This window comes from Sinocyclocheilus rhinocerous, unplaced genomic scaffold (assembly GCF_001515625.1).
Source record: "Sinocyclocheilus rhinocerous isolate Xijiao unplaced genomic scaffold, SAMN03320098_v1.1 scaffold62, whole genome shotgun sequence".
Lineage (NCBI taxonomy): Eukaryota > Metazoa > Chordata > Actinopteri > Cypriniformes > Cyprinidae > Sinocyclocheilus > Sinocyclocheilus rhinocerous.
In genome coordinates this window covers 3,221,331-3,242,557 of record NW_015656585.1, presented here as the reverse complement: position 1 = coordinate 3,242,557, position 21,227 = coordinate 3,221,331, and the positions used below count along the sequence as shown (strand labels likewise).

At 36.7% G+C, this 21,227-nt stretch overlaps 1 protein-coding gene across 9 annotated transcripts in view; it reads right to left on the bottom strand.

The window, feature by feature from the left end:
* Positions 1 to 1,238: 1,238 nt before the first annotated feature.
* The window catches only part of mef2cb (myocyte enhancer factor 2cb), a 77,197-nt gene continuing 57,208 nt past the window's right edge, over positions 1,239 to 21,227 (bottom strand). For 4 of the 9 annotated variants that reach the window (XM_016527817.1, XM_016527818.1, XM_016527816.1 and 1 more), the window contains 8 exons: positions 15,318 to 15,464; positions 13,400 to 13,544; positions 12,389 to 12,463; positions 5,078 to 5,250; positions 4,770 to 4,793; positions 4,069 to 4,198; positions 3,018 to 3,153; positions 1,239 to 2,741 (listed from right to left, as the gene is read on the bottom strand). In XM_016527817.1, the coding sequence (XP_016383303.1) occupies positions 2,378 to 2,741; positions 3,018 to 3,153; positions 4,069 to 4,198; positions 4,770 to 4,793; positions 5,078 to 5,250; positions 12,389 to 12,463; positions 13,400 to 13,544; positions 15,318 to 15,464 (1,194 nt within the window). In that variant the 3' untranslated portion in view covers positions 1,239 to 2,377. Of the gene's footprint in view, positions 2,742 to 3,017; positions 3,154 to 4,068; positions 4,199 to 4,769; positions 4,794 to 5,077; positions 5,251 to 12,388; positions 12,464 to 13,399; positions 13,545 to 15,072; positions 15,211 to 15,317; positions 15,465 to 21,227 lie in introns of all 9 variants that reach the window. The other 5 variants (XM_016527820.1, XM_016527822.1, XM_016527821.1 and 2 more) reach the window with 5 other exon arrangements.

The following is a 21,227-nucleotide window of genomic DNA, read 5'->3' as shown; positions in this document are numbered from 1 at the left end:
GAAAGCCTCTTTCTCCTGGTTAGCTGTAGGTTTATACAAGCTACATTTGTTACTACAGAATTTTTCAGCATTTTTTTTTATTTTGTTATTTATATACTTAATGGAAACAACACTCCATAGAGAGAGAGAGAGAGAAACAAAAAGGTCAACCAAAAAAAACCAAAAAAAAAATCTATAAAAAAAAAAAAGAGAACGAAAAATAACCGGAGAGTCATATATGGACAGTTGAAATCTATATAACAAACAATGGCATTTTTCACAATACTGTACACACTTGTTAGTTAGAGGAGAATGTTCCCAATTCTCAACAAGACCAACTGATTGAAAGGTAATCTGAGGCACTGGGAGGGTGAGTCAGAGGTACCAGCCACTAGCATGAACAACTTGTGAAGAAACACAATGGTCTCAAACCCCAGAAAGGATAATGGATCGGCAAACATAACATCACTTTTTGTCTTTGGTAGAAAAAACAGACTAACATATGTCCTGTCAAAATCACAGAATGCACAATGATAGATATGTGTATCAACTGAACAAAACTAGTCACAATCCACTAAATGATGATACAAGCTTACACAAGCAGTCATGAGGTATCTATGACTGTGCGGTCTCATATTATAAAATCTTCAGTGCAATGTCTATTAATGTGACACTGGAAAATGTTGTGAATACTCCAGACCAAAGTGGATACCTTGTGCTTATTAAAAAAGGGGGCATATTTATGAGTGCGACTTAAATTTGAAAGCATCATTCTAAATGCATTTGCCCCTTAAAGACTCAGTCCGGTGAAGGAAAAAAAGAAGGGGAAAAGAAAGACGATTAAACGTGTGCAACTGCACATCCCCACAATGGGGAAAACGTTATGACCATAATTTGTTTATCATATATATTCATATATTAGAAAGCTATACACAAGCATGTTAATTTCACAGATTTAAAAAAAAAAAAAGATTCTTAATATTATTATTCAATATACTTAGAAATACACGTTTAAAAACAAAACTTCTACAAAGAGAAAGAGAGAAAAAAAAGAAAGACGATTAAACGTGTGCAACTGCACATCCCCACAATGGGGAAAACGTTATGACCCTAATTTGTTTATCATATATATTCATATATTAGAAAGCTATACACAAGCATGTTAATTTCACAGATTTTTAAAAAAAAAAAGATTCTTAATATTATTATTCAATATACTTAGAAATACACGTTTAAAAACAAAACTTCTACAAAGAGAAAGAGAGAAAAAAAACACTGAGCAAAGCAAGGGTTCACTGTCTTAGATTTCATGGCTTACGGTTCGAAAAGCCCAAGGTTTCTCATCTTTTTACTATCATTTCTCATATAAGCAAAGCTATCAAAACACATTCGGGCTCTTATAAACTACAAAAAGCCACAAAAATGCTTTGCATTGTATTCCTTTTTGATATGAAAATATAAGCAAGTGTATCATACAATTTTTTTTTCTCTTTTTCTTCTTTTAATACTGAACAACAACTGCAAATCCTAGGTTAAAATGTCATCAGACTGAAGTAACATGGCTCTTAATTTAAAGTCCTTCATCTCCGTCCTGCTATTTTCTTTCCTTCAGCAGGAGAGTTTTTTTTTTCCTGAAATTCCCACTCCCCCATAACTTAACCAAAGAACCTGCACATATATCTGTACAATCCTTCGAAATTCTTGCATAACAGTTATGTTTGTGTGAAATCAGCAACCTTGTCCCTTCCCCCGTGTCCCAGCCTTTTCTCTATGTACAATACGTTGAACCTGCAACATGACATTGTCACCCATAACATACATTTAGCGAAGGGGCCCTCTGAAGAGAGTGGCACTAAAAAAGGAATCTGTACATATTGTACTGGTACAACAACCCAAGTGCTAAGCTGTCACCTCCGCAATACGCTCTCTGCTGTGCTCCTCTTGTGGCTGAACATCACTGAGGCATGTACTTTACAAAAAAAAAAGAAGAAGAAGAAGATCCAAGAGTACCTGACACTTTTTGTTGGTTTGTTACTCTGCATACATGTACACCTACACAACGTGTAAATATATATGCATATATGGTAATTCTTTACATTGTATTCCACACACTGCACAAGTTATGCATAGTAACCCCACCCACTAAACCCTCCCCAGCCCTGGTGTATCAGTCCTCCTTCCCGCTTCCCTCCCTGAAAACCCGTCAATCACAACAATATGTATATCAGACACACTCTGATAAAATAATAATAATAATTAAAAAAAAAATACAGGTAATTTCGAGAGCACTTCCTCCCCTCTCTACAGCAAATCAGAGAATAAGGGAGAGCAATGATTAGCGCATGGGGAGATCGAGGTCAAGATCGAGGATGGGGCTGTCCAAGGGGGGCATGGTTTATCATGTGGCCCACCCCTCCGAGAGGCGGACACGCTTGACGGATGGGCTGTCTTGCTCATCCAGGCCGGGCCGGCCCAATCCTAACGGCGAATGGAAGTCGGGACGGTGGTCGTCGCGGTCGCTGCCTTCATGCGAGCTGCCGCAGCTGCTGAGGCTGTCGGCCGGGGAGCGGCCCGAGTCCTGTCGCCCCTGTGGGGGAGGGCCCTGGTGCTGCTGGTGGGACGGTAGCGGGCCGTAGCCGGCAGGCGTGGTGCTGCTGGATCGATCTCTAGGAGGAGAAACAGGTTCGGACTTGATGTGCAGGCTTTGAGTAGAGGGCAGGGAGAGATTTGAACCCTGACATAAGTGAGTGCTAGAGCAATTTCTGTAGGAAGGAAAGGAAATGAAGGGGGTTACGGATCGGAACGAGTGCTGGTGCACTCCTGTACACAGGTGCCAAAGATACAATCAAAACACTGGCATTTCTTTAACAATACTTCAACTATTGCAGAATTGTGAAAAGTTGTCTATACAGTGCCAAAGAACAGTAAGGGTGAGAGAAAGTTGCACATATTAAGTGTGTAAGAATTAAAACAGGCTATTTGACAGTAATAGGTAAATATAGGTAATTAAGTGCATGTGTGTTTGTGTTTGGACTTACCCCAGCTGACTGAGAGCAGAGTGCTGCATGTTCTGGATCTGATGCTGTTGCCATCCACTCATTGAACCCAGATGCAGAGTGTTGGCACTGTTAAAGCCAGATATCGAGGAGAGATCCGCACTGCTCAGAGAATATTCTAAAAGAAAACACATGACCTGGGTTAACGTTTGCATCCTAAACTGTAGTGCTGCTTATTTGGATAACAATGTCTCCGCCTGCTGGAGAGGCAGAGCTATTACATGCAGAATCGACAAATCAATGAGATTCTGTATTCAGTGTAGGTTTAATGCAGTAATATCCAATAAATAAATAAATAAAAACCATAATAATAAATAAAATAAATTAAGAAAAAATAAGAAATTCTAATTCCAATAATCTACACACATCTATACACATCTATACATGTTATTTTCAAAGATTTTTAAAAAAAGTTTAATTGTTATATTTAGTAATAACGTTATATTTAATACTGCAATATTGTTATAATTAGAAATACACATAAAAAAAAAAATTCTACAAAGAGAGAGAGAAAAAAATCATTAAGCGAAGTAAGATTCACTGTCTCAAATTTCATGGTTTATGTTGAAAAGCTCAAGATTTCTGTTTCTTTTACTATCATTTCTCTTTTACATCCATAATAGACAATGAATCAATCCTGCATAGAGATTCATTCATTTAGTCCGGGTTTAATAAAGTAAAATATACATTAAAAATGAAATAAGTAAATGAATAAATAAACAAATTAAAAGTTTAAATGTATTCATTCTTTATGCTAATGATGTCATTTTACAGTAATTAGTAATAGATCATTAGTAATAGATCACTGAACGGTATTTTAGATTGTAATTTTAGCAGTAATTATTATATTATTTGTAAAATAAACATTTTTAATTGTATTTATTAATAAACATTAAACATTAAAGTGATATAACTATAAAAATAATAAATATTTAAATATTCTGCTTCAGATGTGAAATGTGTATATAGTACAAAGTGTACTCATTGTTCGTGTTTGTGAATATAGTTTTATGGCAGGTCAAGTTCTACCTACCAGTACCATATGATGTGGAAATGGCTGATGGGTAGCCGCCCATTCCCTGTCCCGGTAGAGTAGGCGTCGCTACAGAAACCACGGGGGTCGCCAGTGACTGCGCAGACTGGGAGTTGTTTATTCTCTGATTCTATAAGAAGAGGAAGAGAGCAGAGGAACACATATAGATGACTTGTCACGTCAACAGACTTGAACATATCTGTATCTACAACAAAGCACCCCCCCCCCCACACACAAAAAATAAATAATGAACAAAAAAATAATCACTTGACATGAAGCACCACTGAAGCCTCTCAACCTATGATTTACAATTCCTCATAGGGCACTGGTCGCTATAGAAACTCAAGGTCTCCAAGGCAACAGAGGGGTTGGAGGTGTTTTTTCCTCTTTTGTCCTGCTGGCATGATGACTGAATGATGTGATACAGATTAAGAAAAGCAGAGGTGGAGATGGAGAGGTCAATAAGACCTGAAAATGAGGCTCTTATGACCACTAGATGTCACTCTGGAGCTTGGCTGTGTAAATGTTCCTTATTCACTAACACGACTTTTACAGGTCAGCATGTGCACTATATTGGCATAAGAACAATAAGCTAAACAACATCTGAGGGCACGCTATTCGTTTTTTATGCACATAAGGATGACAAATGCCCTTCGTGTCTATTAGCCCGTGTCACGGGTTTGAGTGACAGTGTCACTTACCAATAGAAGGTCAATATCCTCAGACTGATGGCAGTAAAGGGAGGGTGATAAATCCAGAATTAGTGAAGCTGATGGCCACCTATGAGACTATGTGAACCTACAGGTAAGCACTTTGCTAAACAACACCAAAGCTGAGGAGACTGATTATGAAGGACTCTAACCAATTTTTTTAGTTTATGAAACTACTGGAGAGGAAATGAAATGAAAGGAGAGGAGAACCACGGACGACTATGAAGGAACTGAGGTGCATGGGTTGTATCATCAGGGCTCTTAGTAAGATTTAATACAACACACTGTGATGAACTCACAATAGAGGGCATGTTGTTCTTGGCCCCGGGTGGGATGAGAACTCGTAGGTCAGGTTTACGGCTGTTCATCCCCAGGTTCACTGGTGGAGGGGACTTGGCCTGCATGCTCTTGTTCATGCCTCCGGAGGACACCAGAAGTCCTGGAGAGTTACGGTGGTTTCCATAGCCATTTCCTAATGCGAGACAGAAAGGGAGGGAAAAAGGCGTTAAGACACAAGAGAACCAAATTAAGTACATCAAACTTTCACCATGCCACACAATTTAAGCAAGCTTCATTTGACTCTCTCGCCTGCACCAGAATGCACCATTTCCACCGTCATCTACTGTGAAGCCTCTATTCAAGCCTGTCTGCAGCTCTCCACACGGTTCCAGTGAGCCTTCACCACATGCAGCCATTAAACACTGTTTTATCCGTTCTGGAGTATTGCAACCATCTTTCACCAAGAATGTGCTCTTTCAATTCGATGTTTCCACACCATTTCACACAACTTTCACCTCCACCACCACTCATTCATTTGTACCAAGCACTTGGTAAAAACACCCTCTCATTCACCCTTCATCAAACCAAACCAGACTAATTCAGCCTCCCCAAATCACCCCATCACGCTCGGATGATTTTCACTCATGAATCATTATATATCATTATGATTCAAAATATGTTTTTTGTCGGCCTCTGGGTAAAAAGATCCAAGTTCCCAGTTCAACTGATTATCAAGGATAAGCTACATAATTTTCGTGAAATTCTTGAAAGGTAGGACAAAATGTTTTAAAAACAGCAACATTTTCACTTTGAAATTAATATGAGATACCATTACATTATTTTATTTATCCAAATTATTACATTATCACTCATTAGATGTCAAATCTGTAATAACTCAATACTTCATATAGATTAAAAATATATGAATCTTATTAATCTTATACTCAGAAATGTAAAAGGCGTGTTAAAATAAAGCAAAACAAATAAAATAAAATACTGTTTTGAAATCTTTTTTTAAAAAATTGTCATATATAGTGATGTAAAGTGCTCAAAAAACAGCTTTGAACAGCCATAATTCATTCTTTGCAGTGGGGATAAGGAAATAACTCAGCATTTGATCACCAAATGCATTTGAACAAAACAAAACAAAACAAAACAAAACATAAAACCACAAAACATAAAACATAAAACATAAAACAAAACATAGAACATAAAAACATAAAACATAAAACAAAAAACAAAAAACAAAACAAAACAAAGCAAAAACAAAAACAAACAAAAAACAAAACAAAAAACAATCACTGGTAAGATTAATGGTTTAATTCATTATTATTATTCATTATTTGTCATTAATTGCGCTAATATTTTCTATAAAGTATAAAAAATGTAACTTGGTGAAAAATATGATTTAAGTCTAGTCTCTCTAAAGAGTGCAAAGGTCTATGTGCAGCTAAATGTAAAGAGGATGAGGTGTTTGGTCTTAAGCTAAATCGAATTCATGACAGATTGCTTGAGAATGTTTCTGTTTCTGAGCAAACTGTTGCAGCATCACGTCTCTTTAAAAAAGTTGAGAGATGAAAATGTGGAGTGTGGGTAGATGAAGAGAAAGAGAGAGGAGAGAGATGAGGCTCATTTGTTTCTCTCGTGGCTTTGCGGTAAGGAGTCAGGTGTTTGATGAATAGAGACAGGTGGCATTGGTTGGTACTTTAAGAGCTAGTGTCAAATGAGTGCAAAACAGTAAAAGCTTCATCAGAAAGCTCATTAAAAAAAAAAAAAAATTTTAAAAATGTTATTTTTTGACAAAAACATTGATGTTTTTGTTCTTCATGTTAGACAAATTAATTTCCTTATTTGGAATGAATAAAAATCCTGCAAATACAATACAATATGAGGGAGAAAATGGATTTTGAATGATATTCCAGTCATTTCCGGACCCTTTATTTCAACTGTAAAGGATCTCTCCAAGTCCCATCTGGTCTGGAGCACAATGGGAAGGTTGCCACTATCACATCTCATTTCCCAAGGCAGCAGACTCTATAAATGACATAAAATCCATGGCCCTTAACTATTGACACTGAAGGCCATCATTTGGCAATCAATGATAAATACATGTGTGCACATGTGGCTTTCACTTATGACTACCAGAAGTGGATCAGACAAGCAATCTTTATTCTTCATCCACAATTGCTAACCCGACTTCATCATCTCCAAAGAACCAGAGGAGTACATTATACTGGAAAAAATACAGAGTACAGAGTCTTTGTTTCAATCCAAATCCCTCTATTTTTTTTTTTTTTGCTTTCGAAGGGGAAAATGTGGAGTGCTGCATGGCTTTTGCCACTTAAAAGAGGGTTAGGAATTATACGGTAGACATAAATGAATTTCCCAATCATACACTCGAGAGGAAAACTAGATGCAGATGTCGTCCTCGGCAATTTCGCCATGGTGATTTTTCTTTAATTTGAAGGCGATGGTTTTTGTTGTTTTCAAATGAGAAGTCTTGAAAGCGCAATTTGCACGATTCAAGGAAAATAAGGAGGACATGAGTTGGGAACCAGGAAGAGTAACTGTGATTGTGAGAGATTGTGTTTGTACAAGTGTGAGCGGGTGGATGTTAGTGCCATGTGCACTGATACATTTCCTGTCTCCTCATACATAGTGAAGTACGGGGCTCGAAAAACAGCTGGCTGGAGCTCTTCTCTAAACACTTAAACAGCTACACTTCATTGTTCACAGTGGAGATGAGGAAATAACACCGCATTTGATCCCATGCATTTGATAAAAATATATTCCCACACTTAAATTAATATTAGGGGTTCAGTGCAAGTTGAGCTCAATCCACAGCACTTGTGGCATAATGTTGATAAACTTTTTTTCTCTCTAAAATACTACTACTACTACTACTACTACTACTAATAATAATAATATAAAAAGTAGTAATTATAAAAATCTTCCCCTAGTGAAAGTAGGGGAAATTTTAAATGAACTAAAATGCATTTTAAATACATTTATTTCATGCTAAGTATATTACAAATGCATTTACATATGTATGTACTTAATAAATACCCTGCAGTTGTACTTTTAGTATACTAAACTGGTATACTTAAAGTCTGCTAAATTGGAACAACTAATTTTGCACTTAACGCACTTCAGTTGTGCGGAAGTAGTGCTGAAGTCCAACTAAAGATATACTGAAGTATATTTGATTGTCCTAAAGTGGAACAATTGCAAGTATACTTTAAATATCTTGTATTTAAAGACTGATATTATTCAAAGATCATACAATCCTCATTAACAGTGACATTAAAACACATGTTAGGTTTAATATTAAGAAATATGCATTGTGCAAAAGTAGTACTCCAAATACAGTTTAATTATTATTTAATATCATTAAGTCTCAAGCAATATGTCACTAAATATGTTAACAGATTTGAACTATACTTAGTATGAAATAAATGCATTTTAAATATATTACTTTTTTACCAGGGTCATAACAGTGAGAAACTTACAATGGAAATAACTGGGGCCAATTTGTAAACATTAAAATCACTTTTTTTCTATAGTATAGCCACAAGACAATAACAATATGCATGTTGACATGATTATAGTGAGAAAAAAATGGCTTACTAAAACTTGGTCAATACACAGTTTTAACAGATTAATGAATGTTCGTGCTTTTATAAAATTATATGCTTAACATATCTGCTTTTAAATCCTTAAAAAAACTGTTTCCATTCACTTCCATTATAAGTGTCTAACCTTAATTTTGATATGTGTATACTTATGTCTTGTACTGAAATCTTCATTTAAGGTCTTTCAACAAATCGGGCCATATATAAGGTTCAGTGTATATCTGTGTATTTTGAACTTTTTTAGCTTTAAGCCATTTGACAAATGCACCGTCATTAATGATCAGCAACACCAAGCAAGAGTTAAAGTGACCCGTCGAGAGCAGACAGACGGAGACGACAAGTTCAACTAAGGATGTGTGCTAGACACCGCTGATGAATGAGCCTCGGCGACATGATTTATGGATCAGAAGCAGCACAGCTGGGATTCAGGTGGCCAATAAGTAGCACAAAACTCATTTCTCTCATGCTATTCACTGACTTTTACAGTTGTTTGTTCTAGAAGGCATCTGAGAGCCAAAACCAGTGCGCTAGGCCACAACAGTGTCCATCTTCTGACGCACACCGTTTCCCTCGCAAAAGCCACACAAGTCTCTTCCCTGTGTGCTCGTGGCCCAGCTATCGCCCTCACAATGGGGAAGTACTAAAATTACAGCTGCCCAGAAACGAGCGGTCCCCTCCTCACACACAAATCGGCTGATGTGTACACATGATAAAGGAGGCGATTCTATTTCTGGGGCTCCACAGAGGAGGCTTAACTGTAAATGGACTTGGTCTAAGTTTCCACTCAGTGTCAAAGCAAGCTGACCGGCTAGTGTGGTTAAGTACATGCTCGCTTTCCCTGCGAGTTGGAACGTCTCTGATTTCTTGTTGTGGTGTAACGGCCTCATTTAATCCTGTTGTCCGTGTTTGTTGATTCGGTGTTGAGGTTTCAGGCCAGCCCTGGTTCTAGCAACTGAAATAATTTCAGAGGTGTGCTAGGAGCAGATGCCCGGAAACAGTAAATTAACAAGAAAAAAACACAAAGAAAAACTCTGCTATGAGACTCCACCTAAGAGGTAAAAAAAGACTGGCCGCTTCACTTTCTCATGTGTTGGCTGACCTCTCCGTATCTCATAGCACAACCCAACGTGTCACAGATACATAAATACACGTAGCAGAGGATTTGCGGTCGTCTGAGAATGCCAGGGTGCCTGCCGAACAAATAACTGTCTGCGACAAACATCATACCATGACAAACTTTTTCTGGAACATGCTGGCAAAACAACAGTACATAGTGTAACTTGGGAAAAAATCATTCAAATATATTAAATATATATACAGACGCACTACTATTCAATTTTTTTCTTTAATGTTTATGCCTTTTATGTCCACCAAGGCTGAATGTATTTGATAAAAAAAAGTGAATAATATTACAATCTAAAATAACTGTTTTCTTTTTATCGATATTTTAAAATGTAACTTATTCCTGTGATGGCAAAGCTGAAGTCTTCAGTGTCACGTGATCTTTCAGAAATCATACTAATAATATGCTGATTCGGTGCTAAAGTAAAATTTCTTCTTATTATCAATGTTGCAAAACAGTTGCTTTTTATTTTGTGGAAATTATGATACATTTTTGTCAGGAATCTTTGATCATTAGAAAGTTCAAAAGACGGGATTTATTTGAAACATCATTTTTTTTGGTAACTTTTCTCCTTTGATTAATGTAATGCATTCTTGCTGAATAAATGTATTCAGTTTTTATACTCTATTGAATAGCATTAAGAATCAAGAGGTAACTAAGGGAGAAAGGAAAAAAGACTTGACTATTCTCTATTAGACCATTCAAACTGAGGCCGTTTGTGTCGTTTGACTCTCTTCGACTCTTGTTTCCAGAGTTGTGGCCTACATCAACTCCACACTGTGCCCTGTGTTAGCCTGTAGTCGGCACAATGGCTATATTTGATGGCTGTAGACCTTGAATGTGGACAGCAGGGCCACACTAACAAGTGGTACTTTTGTGCATTCGAGACAGTGAAGAGAGGGGGTCAGTTGACAGATCTCACCCTTACCCTCATACAATAGACCCCGGGCCAGACAAGGTTACCCAGCTGTGTCCCAGCAACCCAAAAGCCAAGTTCAAAACATCTACTGTCCTGCTTTAAATATCCAAGCCACGCTTCTGTAGTGACCACTGGTTAGTGGTTAAGACCGGCAGAGCTGCACACACATGCAGACGCAAACAGATGCGCAGACACGCATACACAGGCGTCCACATAGACTCGGAGGCAACCACAAGTCAAAGCACCACTGCGACTGTACAACTATCCCTTTCAAGTGGATTGTTCGTGTATACATAAACTCATATACAAACGTTTCAAATGCACTGGGCTACTAGATGGTAACATATTCTAAGTATGTTTCACTCCAAACATACGATGGTCGTTATCCTACAAAAGACATACAGCAGAAGTACAGGGTGAGAGGAGAGTTGTGTGCTATCATGTTCAAACAGTGCAGCATCTGGTTAATGCCAATATGCTTGTTTACCTCTTTACTAATAAAAAACTCTGATATTTACAAAGCTTATAGGGACAAACTATATTAAAGAGCACACAAGAAGACTGTGCGCAGGTGATTTCACCAAATCTGACAAAGTCAGCAAGAATATTGTTTAAAGCAAATACTAAAAGTTTTAGGGTCATTAAGATTTTTTTTTCGTATGGAGTTTTAATTGAGCAAGGATGCATTAAATTGATCAAAAATGACAGTAAAGATATTTATAATGTTACAAAATATTTCTATTTCATATAAATGCTATGCTTGTGAACCTTCTATTCATCAAAAAAGTATTATGGTTTCCACAAAAAAATATTAATCAGTAATCAGTACAACTGTTTTGATCATTAATAATAATATGAAATCAGCATATTTGAGTGATTTCTGAAGGATCATGTGACACTGAAGACTGGAGTAATGCCTGCTGGAAATTCAGCTTTGTGGTAATATGAATAAATTATTAAATATATTAAATTAAAATAATTAATATATTTTACACTTTTTTTTAAAACAGAAAAAAAAAATGAAATCAGCATATTTAAGTGATTTCTGAAGGATCATGTGACACTGAAGACTGGAGTAATGGCTGCTGGAAATTCAGCTTTGTGGACATAGGAATAAATTATTAAATATATTAAATTTAAAAATGAATATATTTTACACTTTTAAAATAGAAAAAAATATATAATATATAATATGTTAATATATTAATTAATATAGAAAACAGCTATTTTATAAAATTATAATACATTTATTTTTAAATTGTAATAACATTTCACAATGATACACTTTTTACAGTATTTTTGATCAAATAAATGCAGCATCAAAAACATTAAAAATCTTACCAACCCTAAATAACTTTTGAAGGTATTGTATATGCCATTTGATACACACATTAGAACAAAAACAATAATGTACAGTAATTATTTTGCAGGAATTGCAGTGAAAAAATATTTTCAGTTACTGTGGCTATTGGGTTTGAACCAATCCAGTTCAGCTCAGGTCACTTAATGACTGAAGTCTGCAAAGAAATGACTGTGAATACAAGCCCAGCTTATACAAACAGAACGTTCTGCTGAAAATTTGCGAGGCTGGTTAGAGCTAGAAGAGAATTTGTGCAGTTATTGGCTGAGTAAAAGTTGTGATGGAGAGGGAACATACTGTAGTATATGGGGATGCCGTCCTTACCAGCACTGGTGCCCACGCCAGTGGAGAGATCAGTGCCCATCAGACCACCTAGCATGGGAAGAGAAAGACAGAAAGAGAGAGATTTCAGTCACTTCACTGCAACTGACATCCACATCCTACCACAAAATCTTCCTTCTTAAAACTGTCAGGTCATTTATTCAACTCCCTCAAGCTACAGAGATCTTCCTCCCTCCCAGCACGTTTAAGAGCGATGGAGACCGAAAGACAAATATAAGGTGACAGAGATGTGTGTGTGTGTGTCTGAGAAGAACAAAACACTGTCCTTTTCCACCTCAGCACACTTTTCTGAGGGGGAAGCGATGTGGCCGGCGGGGCTCGGCCGCGGTGTCCAAGAAAAATTACACATTTTTATTTTTAAGCATGCATGGGAGCAAGTGTGGTCAGAGGCGTGCAGGCTGGGCCAAAACTCATATTTAGCTAAGCGCTCCTGGAATACAGAGCTGATTGCATCAGGAGAAAGCAGTTTTAATGACAGCGCTGTGGGTGAGAGACTCTGGCTAATGAAGCAAGACAACACAACAATAACAAATGGCCAATGGGATCGTGCTCTACGAACATCGGTCATGGGGAATTACAGACGAAAAGACAAATGGAGAGAAATATAGGGGAATTATGCTGATTATTAAATTAAATATTAGTAATAGATAATTAAGTACATTTAAAAAAAAAATTGAAGTCAGCATGAAAGAGAATTTTTAATTTTAAGATTATTTTAAAATAGTATATTTTTTCTTGTCTGAAAAAAAGTGTAGAAACGATTTTCACACACATTTTTTGTAAACAATTAAAAATATCTGAAAAATACTTTTTTCAATAATCTTTGTTTTATTTACAGCTTAAATTTTTTTTCAGTGTTGGTTACATCAGCAAAATAGAAAAGTTGTTTCAGTGCCAACTGAAAGTTATTATATTTTAAAGATACATTTTTTTTTTCTAGACAAACTGTATCCTATGTGTTTTTACCTGCACTAGGTGGTCTGTGTGTGACCCCGGGTGACATGCTGTTTCTCTGCAGGCCGTGGTGGGCCAGTGGAAGCAGGTTATGATTGCCTGGGTATATCTGGTTATTCACGGGGATGGGCATCTCGTAGGTGGAAGAGGGCACAGCCTGGTTGGAGACAGAAGCAGTACATACACCATTAAGATAATTAGTAATATAAACTACAATAATAATGGTAAAACAAAGAGTTAAACACATTGAATACAAAGGAGAAGTGAAAAAAAAACAAGATAGAAATGAGACATTTTGACAAATATGTTGCATGCAATGGCTTCAATCCTTAGAGCTCCTGAGAAGTATTTCAGTCCATTTTCTCTGTTATCTACCGTAAATGAACATGCCGAGATGACTCTAAAGTCTCTAAATCTCTGTAAATCCTCTTGTTCGCATCACTCCAAAAGATACAGGCTTAACCTTGAAGAGACATCTTCCTCCTTCATATGATGTTTTAAGGACAAAATAGCCCCTAATTGTAGCCATGTGTCCTGAGGGTCTGTAAGTGCTCATCTGGGAAAGCATCAACTGACAGAAACCGAAGAGGAGCCTCTCCCTCTTTCTCACTCTTTCATTCTTCATTAACTCACAAGGCTACAGCAATCATGGCTTGAGGCAGCCAAATATTTTCTCTCCGCAGTGAAGGTCTTGGTGGGCACTGCTTCACTTTCGTTAGGTGTTCATTATTCCGTCTTTACCCTCATGTTCTCTTTGGAGTCTCAGAGACCCCAAGGCCCTTTTAATAGCTTGAAAAATTATTAGTCTGATGCTTCATGACTTTTTCTAATCTTATGAGAACTGATTATAAACCAAATTCTAATCTGATAACACCAACCATTTATTGTATTTTTGCTGGAGTAAAAGTCAAATATGTTATTAGATCTCATTTCTTAAAAAATGCATGTCTAGATTCTGAAAAAAAACAGAAGGATACTGTTTCAATAATACCAAACATAAAAAAAATACTTCTTTAACACAATTACATGATTTAGTCAATCTAAACAGAACATGAAAGAATCTTTAGCATTTTTGTGCAACTATCCTAGACTGCAGCCTTTCTTCTTTCTTGTGTCTTTATTTTTTTTTCTATGAAAAAGCTTTCCATATCTTTATGTGTACGTGAGCCTTGGCATCTTCTGCATGGTGCCACTCTTCCTCTTTGTGCTACTGGGAAAATATATAGATAGACAGATAGATAGATAGATAGATAGATAGATAGATGACACACATGAGTAGGAAAGCATATGCATCTTAAAGGTCTGCAAATAAATTAGTTTGAATCAATCAGGCTGTTGGTTCAGACATGTAATGAAGAGTATCTATTTCTGAACACCAATCAGTGAAAGGCCTTCCAACACACACACACAAAAAAAACCACTCTGGAGGTTAATATGACTGTATTTCTTACAGTAATTGTCATTGTGCTTCTTCTCGTTTTAGTCATATCTCAAATGTGCAATTATCTCCCATGCATCCATTACAAATTCTAGCTATACTACATCTGCATGAGTTCTATATATTGTACATATGGTTAAATCAAGATGAGAATGAATTGCTTTGTTTTTCAAATATGTATGTTAGCTTTGCTAGCTTTTTCATAGAGCTGTTAGTTTTCCGCCTCTCCTCTCTTCACTGTACTTACAGGTATCGTCTGAGTCTTGATCATTAGATCAAACTCTTCGTTAATCTGTTTGTATTTCTCCTCCGTGCACGGAGTGAGAGCGAGAGCAGACTCGAGCTCCAGGCTCTCGCCGCCTTTGTTCTCCTTCTTGCTCAACGCCTGAAGGCCCGTGCGGGGCGAACAGTGAGCCAGAGCACACGGAGAGAGAGAAAAAAAGAGAAAGAGAAAGAAGAATGAGAGGGCTTGTCTGAGATGCAGGTACTTACACATATCCTCTGTCTGCTGATCATGTGCAGATCAATGTCTTCGTTGATTTTACGGTACTTGTCCTCTGACTCTGGGCTATGGCCCACCGAGTCGTCTGCGTCGGGGTCTGGGCTGTCACAGCCATTTAGACCCTTCTTTCTCAGGGTCTGTAAATACAAGTTTGCACACAGTTCAAATACCAACCACCATGAAGACCCTCAGGTGGGTTTCATACAAGTTGTATTTAGACAGGATTAAAAAATGAAGTTGAAAATCATTCACGTAGAGCCCACTTCAGAATTTAGGGGAAACTATCTCAAAATAATTATGTATAGTTATATACAGTATCATTGAAATGTTTGAGATCAGAAGATATTAGAAAATATTAAATAGCACAACTGTTTGTAAAATTGATGATAACATTCCATCCTAGGAATATATTACATTTTAAAATATATTTGAAAAGAAAATGGTTATTTTAAATTGTAACAATATTTCACAATATTACTGTTTATATTATATCAAATAAATGCCGCCTGGTGAGCATTAAAAACTTCTTCCAACAATATTTTACCAAAATATTCTTTCAAAAATATTTTATTCCTTATAACTTTATTCTCTCACCAACCTCAAACTTTTCAATGGTAAAATCTATATTTAATATAACAATACAATATTTAAATTTTATTCTCTCACCAACCCCAAACTTCTGAATGGTAAAGTATGCTCAGTTATACTCGATTAATAAAAATATGAGTCAACTTGTGTTTGAGAACCGCTAGTGCTGAATCTTTAAAAGGGTTGCTAATAAAGAAATTCAAGCTGATGGTTTATTTTCCAGAATTCTTTCATGTCTTGTTTGTTTTTAGATTATTTGCTTAAGGTCATGTTATTTATATTTATGCAATATACAATAATCATAAATATTCCTTGTAAGCTGTTGAGAGACAACAGGATACACATACAGGAAGGGCCAACCTAAAATATAAGCAGCAGTTTCTCTCTCTGCCACCTGATGGCCACCTTCTAGTAGGAATGAGATCTTCCTCTCACAGTAGAGTCAATCTATGAGTGAGTGTCCGCCAATTGGGAAATGTTACTTTAATATTAACACTTAAAAAAAGAAAACTTCTAATTACTAATAATTTAATATAAGCTATTGTGCTAATTGAATGTAGTTAAAGCTTCTACCGTCCTAGATGATATAAAATTAGCAGAAATTCTGTGAGGGACACAATGTTTTTGTGAAAATAAGAAAAGAAGAAATAAAAACACGAGTCTTTAACTGTCATTATCTGCACAAGGTTCTCGAGGAGTCTTGCATCTCATCAAAGCGAGATGTTCCACTGGATCAACTGTCTTTAAGTGTGGCGGGATATTAACCAGCAGCTAACATATGTGCAGCTCACGCTCTCACACACAGTCCTTCTCTGCCTTCATCTGCCTGTCTGCATCAATCACACGATAATTAATTTACTCTGCTGACGTGAGGGCTTGATGAAGACGGGTTTCTCATCCTCTTTTCTTTGCTATGACATGCTTCTATTAGGTGTTGTGGGATTGTGTGGAGAGCGCAATGTGTGATGAGAGCTTTTTTTTATTCCTTAATACATATTGAGCTGATCAAATGCTTTGAAGACGAGTCCCGGCATGGCTGTTTTGTGAGATTGAAACAGAAAATGATGGAAAATTTGAGATATGGTGTCTCAGTCAGTAAAAAAGATAAAGTAAAAAACTACAGTTTTTCTGCATGTTTGATTCAATTTGTTACTTTACCATTTCTTTATAATTGTTTGTGAAAATTACTAGCGATTTCTGACTTCAAATAAAATTGGTTACTTTATTTTTTGCCTCAAATTATAGTTTGCCCCCTAACTAGCAGAACTCAGGTACTGCCTCGGCGATGGGGTGGAGGGAAGATTACGGTGTAGAGCGGCCAGCGTCGATCTGAGGCAGAGGAGTACGAAGAGGCAGAGAAGACTGGAGTGTGCTGATGGGAGGGAATGCTGGCTGAGCGAGCACTCAAGCAGGGATAGGCAGTTTAAGACCCAGCATGCAGCCGCTGTGAACCCCCTAAAGGTCCACCGCTATGCCACTCATTCCAGATATGTGCACCTGTCAGAGTATCCACACCTGTCATCAGCCCTCTCTCTTTCTCTCACACACACACACATGCATATTCTGCCATAGGGAGATAGAGTTAGCCAATCACAGCAAGTATGCTGAAGATGGCCATAAATGGCTAAACAAACACCCATTCCTCAGAGAAAAAGAGAAATACTCAGATGTTGCTCTTTCATAGCTCAGGAGGTTTGGTGGAGGTCTCAGTTATACATCTTTGAAGCATCATATTTTTCTCAGGTTCACTTAAATTAAAAATAGAGTGAGACATACAGTAAGAATACAGAGCAATACTATTAATTATCACAGATAACAACGGATTATGTGGCGTCTTGGCAAATATGTGCATACTTTTGATTACCAGGGTCCTTTTCTTAGTAGAAGTAGATTTAAGCAAAAGTCTCTATTTGAACTTCATTTCATCTCATTGCTGAGAAAAAAAAAATGGAGACTTTAAAAAGATCTAATTTAAAAATGTATAAATTATGTAAACCATGAATACATTTAGTTTATATATTAAAACAGGTCATAATAATAATAAATGAATAAATGTTGTAATAATATAATGTACATTTTATAAATAAAATAATTAAATGTAATGTTTAATAATTTGTTTAACTCTTGGACAAGAATCTTTCAAGGTCAGCCACTGACAACAGATCCATTTGTTCCACATCAGGTTACAAGGGTCTGCTTCTAGGAAGAAGTATGAGATATAAGCAAAAGTCTCTATTTGAACTCCATTTAATGACATTGCTTTCTAGGAGAAACAATTGAGATTTTAAAGAGATCCCATTAGTAATTTTTCTTTCCTATGGGTTTTATAATGACTCACTCATAATCACTCCCATTTCTGAAGGGAAGCAAAACGCACAGCCAATGCAATTGATTTCCCAGGAAGCAACAGCAACATTAATGCTTCCAGTTTGCCGATCTAAAAATAAGATACAGTAGACAACAAATACCCTGTACTTGGACCAAGCAGCAAGAACATTCTAACGCCTTAATAGCTCCGCAAGATGAAAGCTGTGTGATCGTCCTTCCAAAACATTATCGATGAGGAGTAATCAATCAAACAAAGTGGAAAATGGCCAGGCGGGGGGTGAGGTGGCTTGATAAAAAGCTAAAATGCACAGAGATAGTCAATAGAGAGCTGTGAAGGGATGAGCGGCTGGAGGCTTCTGAGAATCAAGAATCAGTGGAGACAAGGAAGGGAAAAGAGTGGGAAGGAATGTCTCCTTCAATGGTGTGCTCCTAATTAAACTCCTTCATACTTCTCATCCCTCCTGGCTCCTTCTGTCAGACCTCCTCTCCGGGCTGAAGCCTAAATAATGGACTGATATCAACTATGGTCTTGCAATTCCAGCTGTAATCAAGCCAGAGAAACTCTAGCTCGAGTAGCCAAAGACGATTCCCAACTGTCTTCACTACTGATCATTTTACTCTGGCCTCTTTTTAAAATCTGAACAGTGTCCAGTGCTCATTTAGACATCTAGTTAAAACCAGGCCAGATTGATGAGGGAGTCTGACCCAGACAGACCTCATGGTTTATTTTCAAGAGGATTTCGGTTGTGGAATAGAGCTGACAGGTTTGCATGAAGGTCCAGAGAAAGTCCCACATTCAATATACTCTGCTTATCGAGACCAGGAGATAGGAGGACAGACAAGCTTTTTTATATGATTTGACAACAAATTAAAAAAAATCAAACAGCTTCTTTCTGTTCTTTCCTGAATTCAAGCTGTCTTCTGTGTAGGGCTGCACAATGAATCATATTTTATTTGTGATGGAGAATTTCTGCTTATCTCGAATAATTAAGCATAATTGTCTTGCGATATTTGGTCACTGGTTGTGTATCCTTAAAACATTTTTTTTTCCATTTGACATTTACTTTGTCTTGCATTGGTAACAAGCCAAACATGAATCTCAACAATATATTTTTTTTGTGATTGTAGTTGCTGAATCAATGCACTTATGAAAACTCTGTGCTACAACGCAAAGTCTTCCTATTTGTTTTAATAGAAAATAGTAGTGATGTCAAATGATTAATCGCGATTAATCGCATCCAAAATAAAAGTTTTTGTTTACATAATATATGTGTGTATACTGTGTATATTTATTATGTATACAAACACATGCATGTATATATTTAAGAAAAATATGTTATGTTTATATATTAAATATATTTATATATAATATAAAATATAAGTATATGAATATATAAATGTATAAACATGTAAATATTTTCAAAATATATACTGTATGTGTGTGTATTTCTATATACATAATAAATATACACATTACACATACATATATAATGTAAACAAAAACTTTTACTTTGGAAGCGACTAATCGCGATTAATCGTTTGACAGCACTAGAAAAATTTTAACAATTTGAAATTACTGGAATTATTATTAGGAATTTCACCGTTTAAGCTTTAAAGATAAAATTTTCAATATTGATAATGTATAGAGTGTGTTAATGTATATGATTAATATATCAACTCAGGAAACTAGATGAAGTCAAATAAACCCTTGACGTTCTCTTGATTTGTGATTACATGAAAGTGCAATAATTCAGATTAAATGTAAAATAAATTTCTCACATAAGAACAATTGTGATTAATAATCACAATATAATCATTTGCAGAGTAGAGCAGAGTAAAAACAAATGTTTAACCATTATCATGCATCCCTATTTCTATCTGTGGAAGGTCACTTGTTGCTCTCTCTCCACTTTTAAACCATTTTTGTGCTCCTGTCGGACAGATCCAAAAAAACTTATGCTAATAATCAAACTTTGCACTGTAACTTTGAGGTCCAAGTGGAACATTTACATTTGTTTTCATTAGCTCACGTTAGTGGTTCACAAAAAAGACATAATTTCACACAGAGGTCTATTTTGGCAGATCAGTGACTCTCCTTGCTCAGCACATGTACAAGTGTTTTTTCCACTTCTTTCTCTCTTACACAAATCCACTATAAAGCCACTAACTCCAAGGTGGTCCCATTAGGCCAACAGAGATGACATCATGTACCTCAGCAGTCACGCCTCCACCATGTGTCCGCTGCGAATGAGTTGGAGTTGATTACTGAGCACAGTTATACACGCTTCTTGCTTCAACAGAGTGGATGGAGGTCAAGGAAGCTCAGTAACAGACGTGCACATGATCCAAAAGCGGTCTGCAGATGGCCTAACTAAAAACTCTGTGCTTTGATATGGTACTTTTGGGGGGACCGCAGAATCTCCTGCTCCCATTGAACACACAAGCGCAGAACTTTAGGGAGAGAACCAGTCTGTCTTGACCTTATTGGAAGCATATGGCTGGAGAGAAAGCAGGGAAGCCACCGTTTCATTAAGTGTGGTTTGAACATGCTACAACTGTGTAGCGAGACACGAATGCAGATGACAAGGGACGTGGCCTCCATATGTGCCTGTTTGTGTGTGTATAATGGTAGTGTGAGGTGGTGCATCACAGAAGACCATCTATCTTTGAACTAACCCATCAGGTTCTTTAGCTGTTGGAAGTGGGCACCTCTTAACTCCTAAAAACCAGATACTTTACTATAATTTGCTTGCTTTGAGCCCTTCCCCCTCTACGCTGTAATCAAGCATCAAAGAGAAAAACTATAGGCCCGCCATTCCATAGGTTATATGAATAATAGTAGGAGTCATATCAGATATTTTTTTTCCTCCATAAGGCCAACTTATAATGTTAACAAAAATGCTTGCATATATATGAGTATGGAAAAATGAAGCAGTGATGTGTGCATATATATATATATATATATATATATATATATATATATA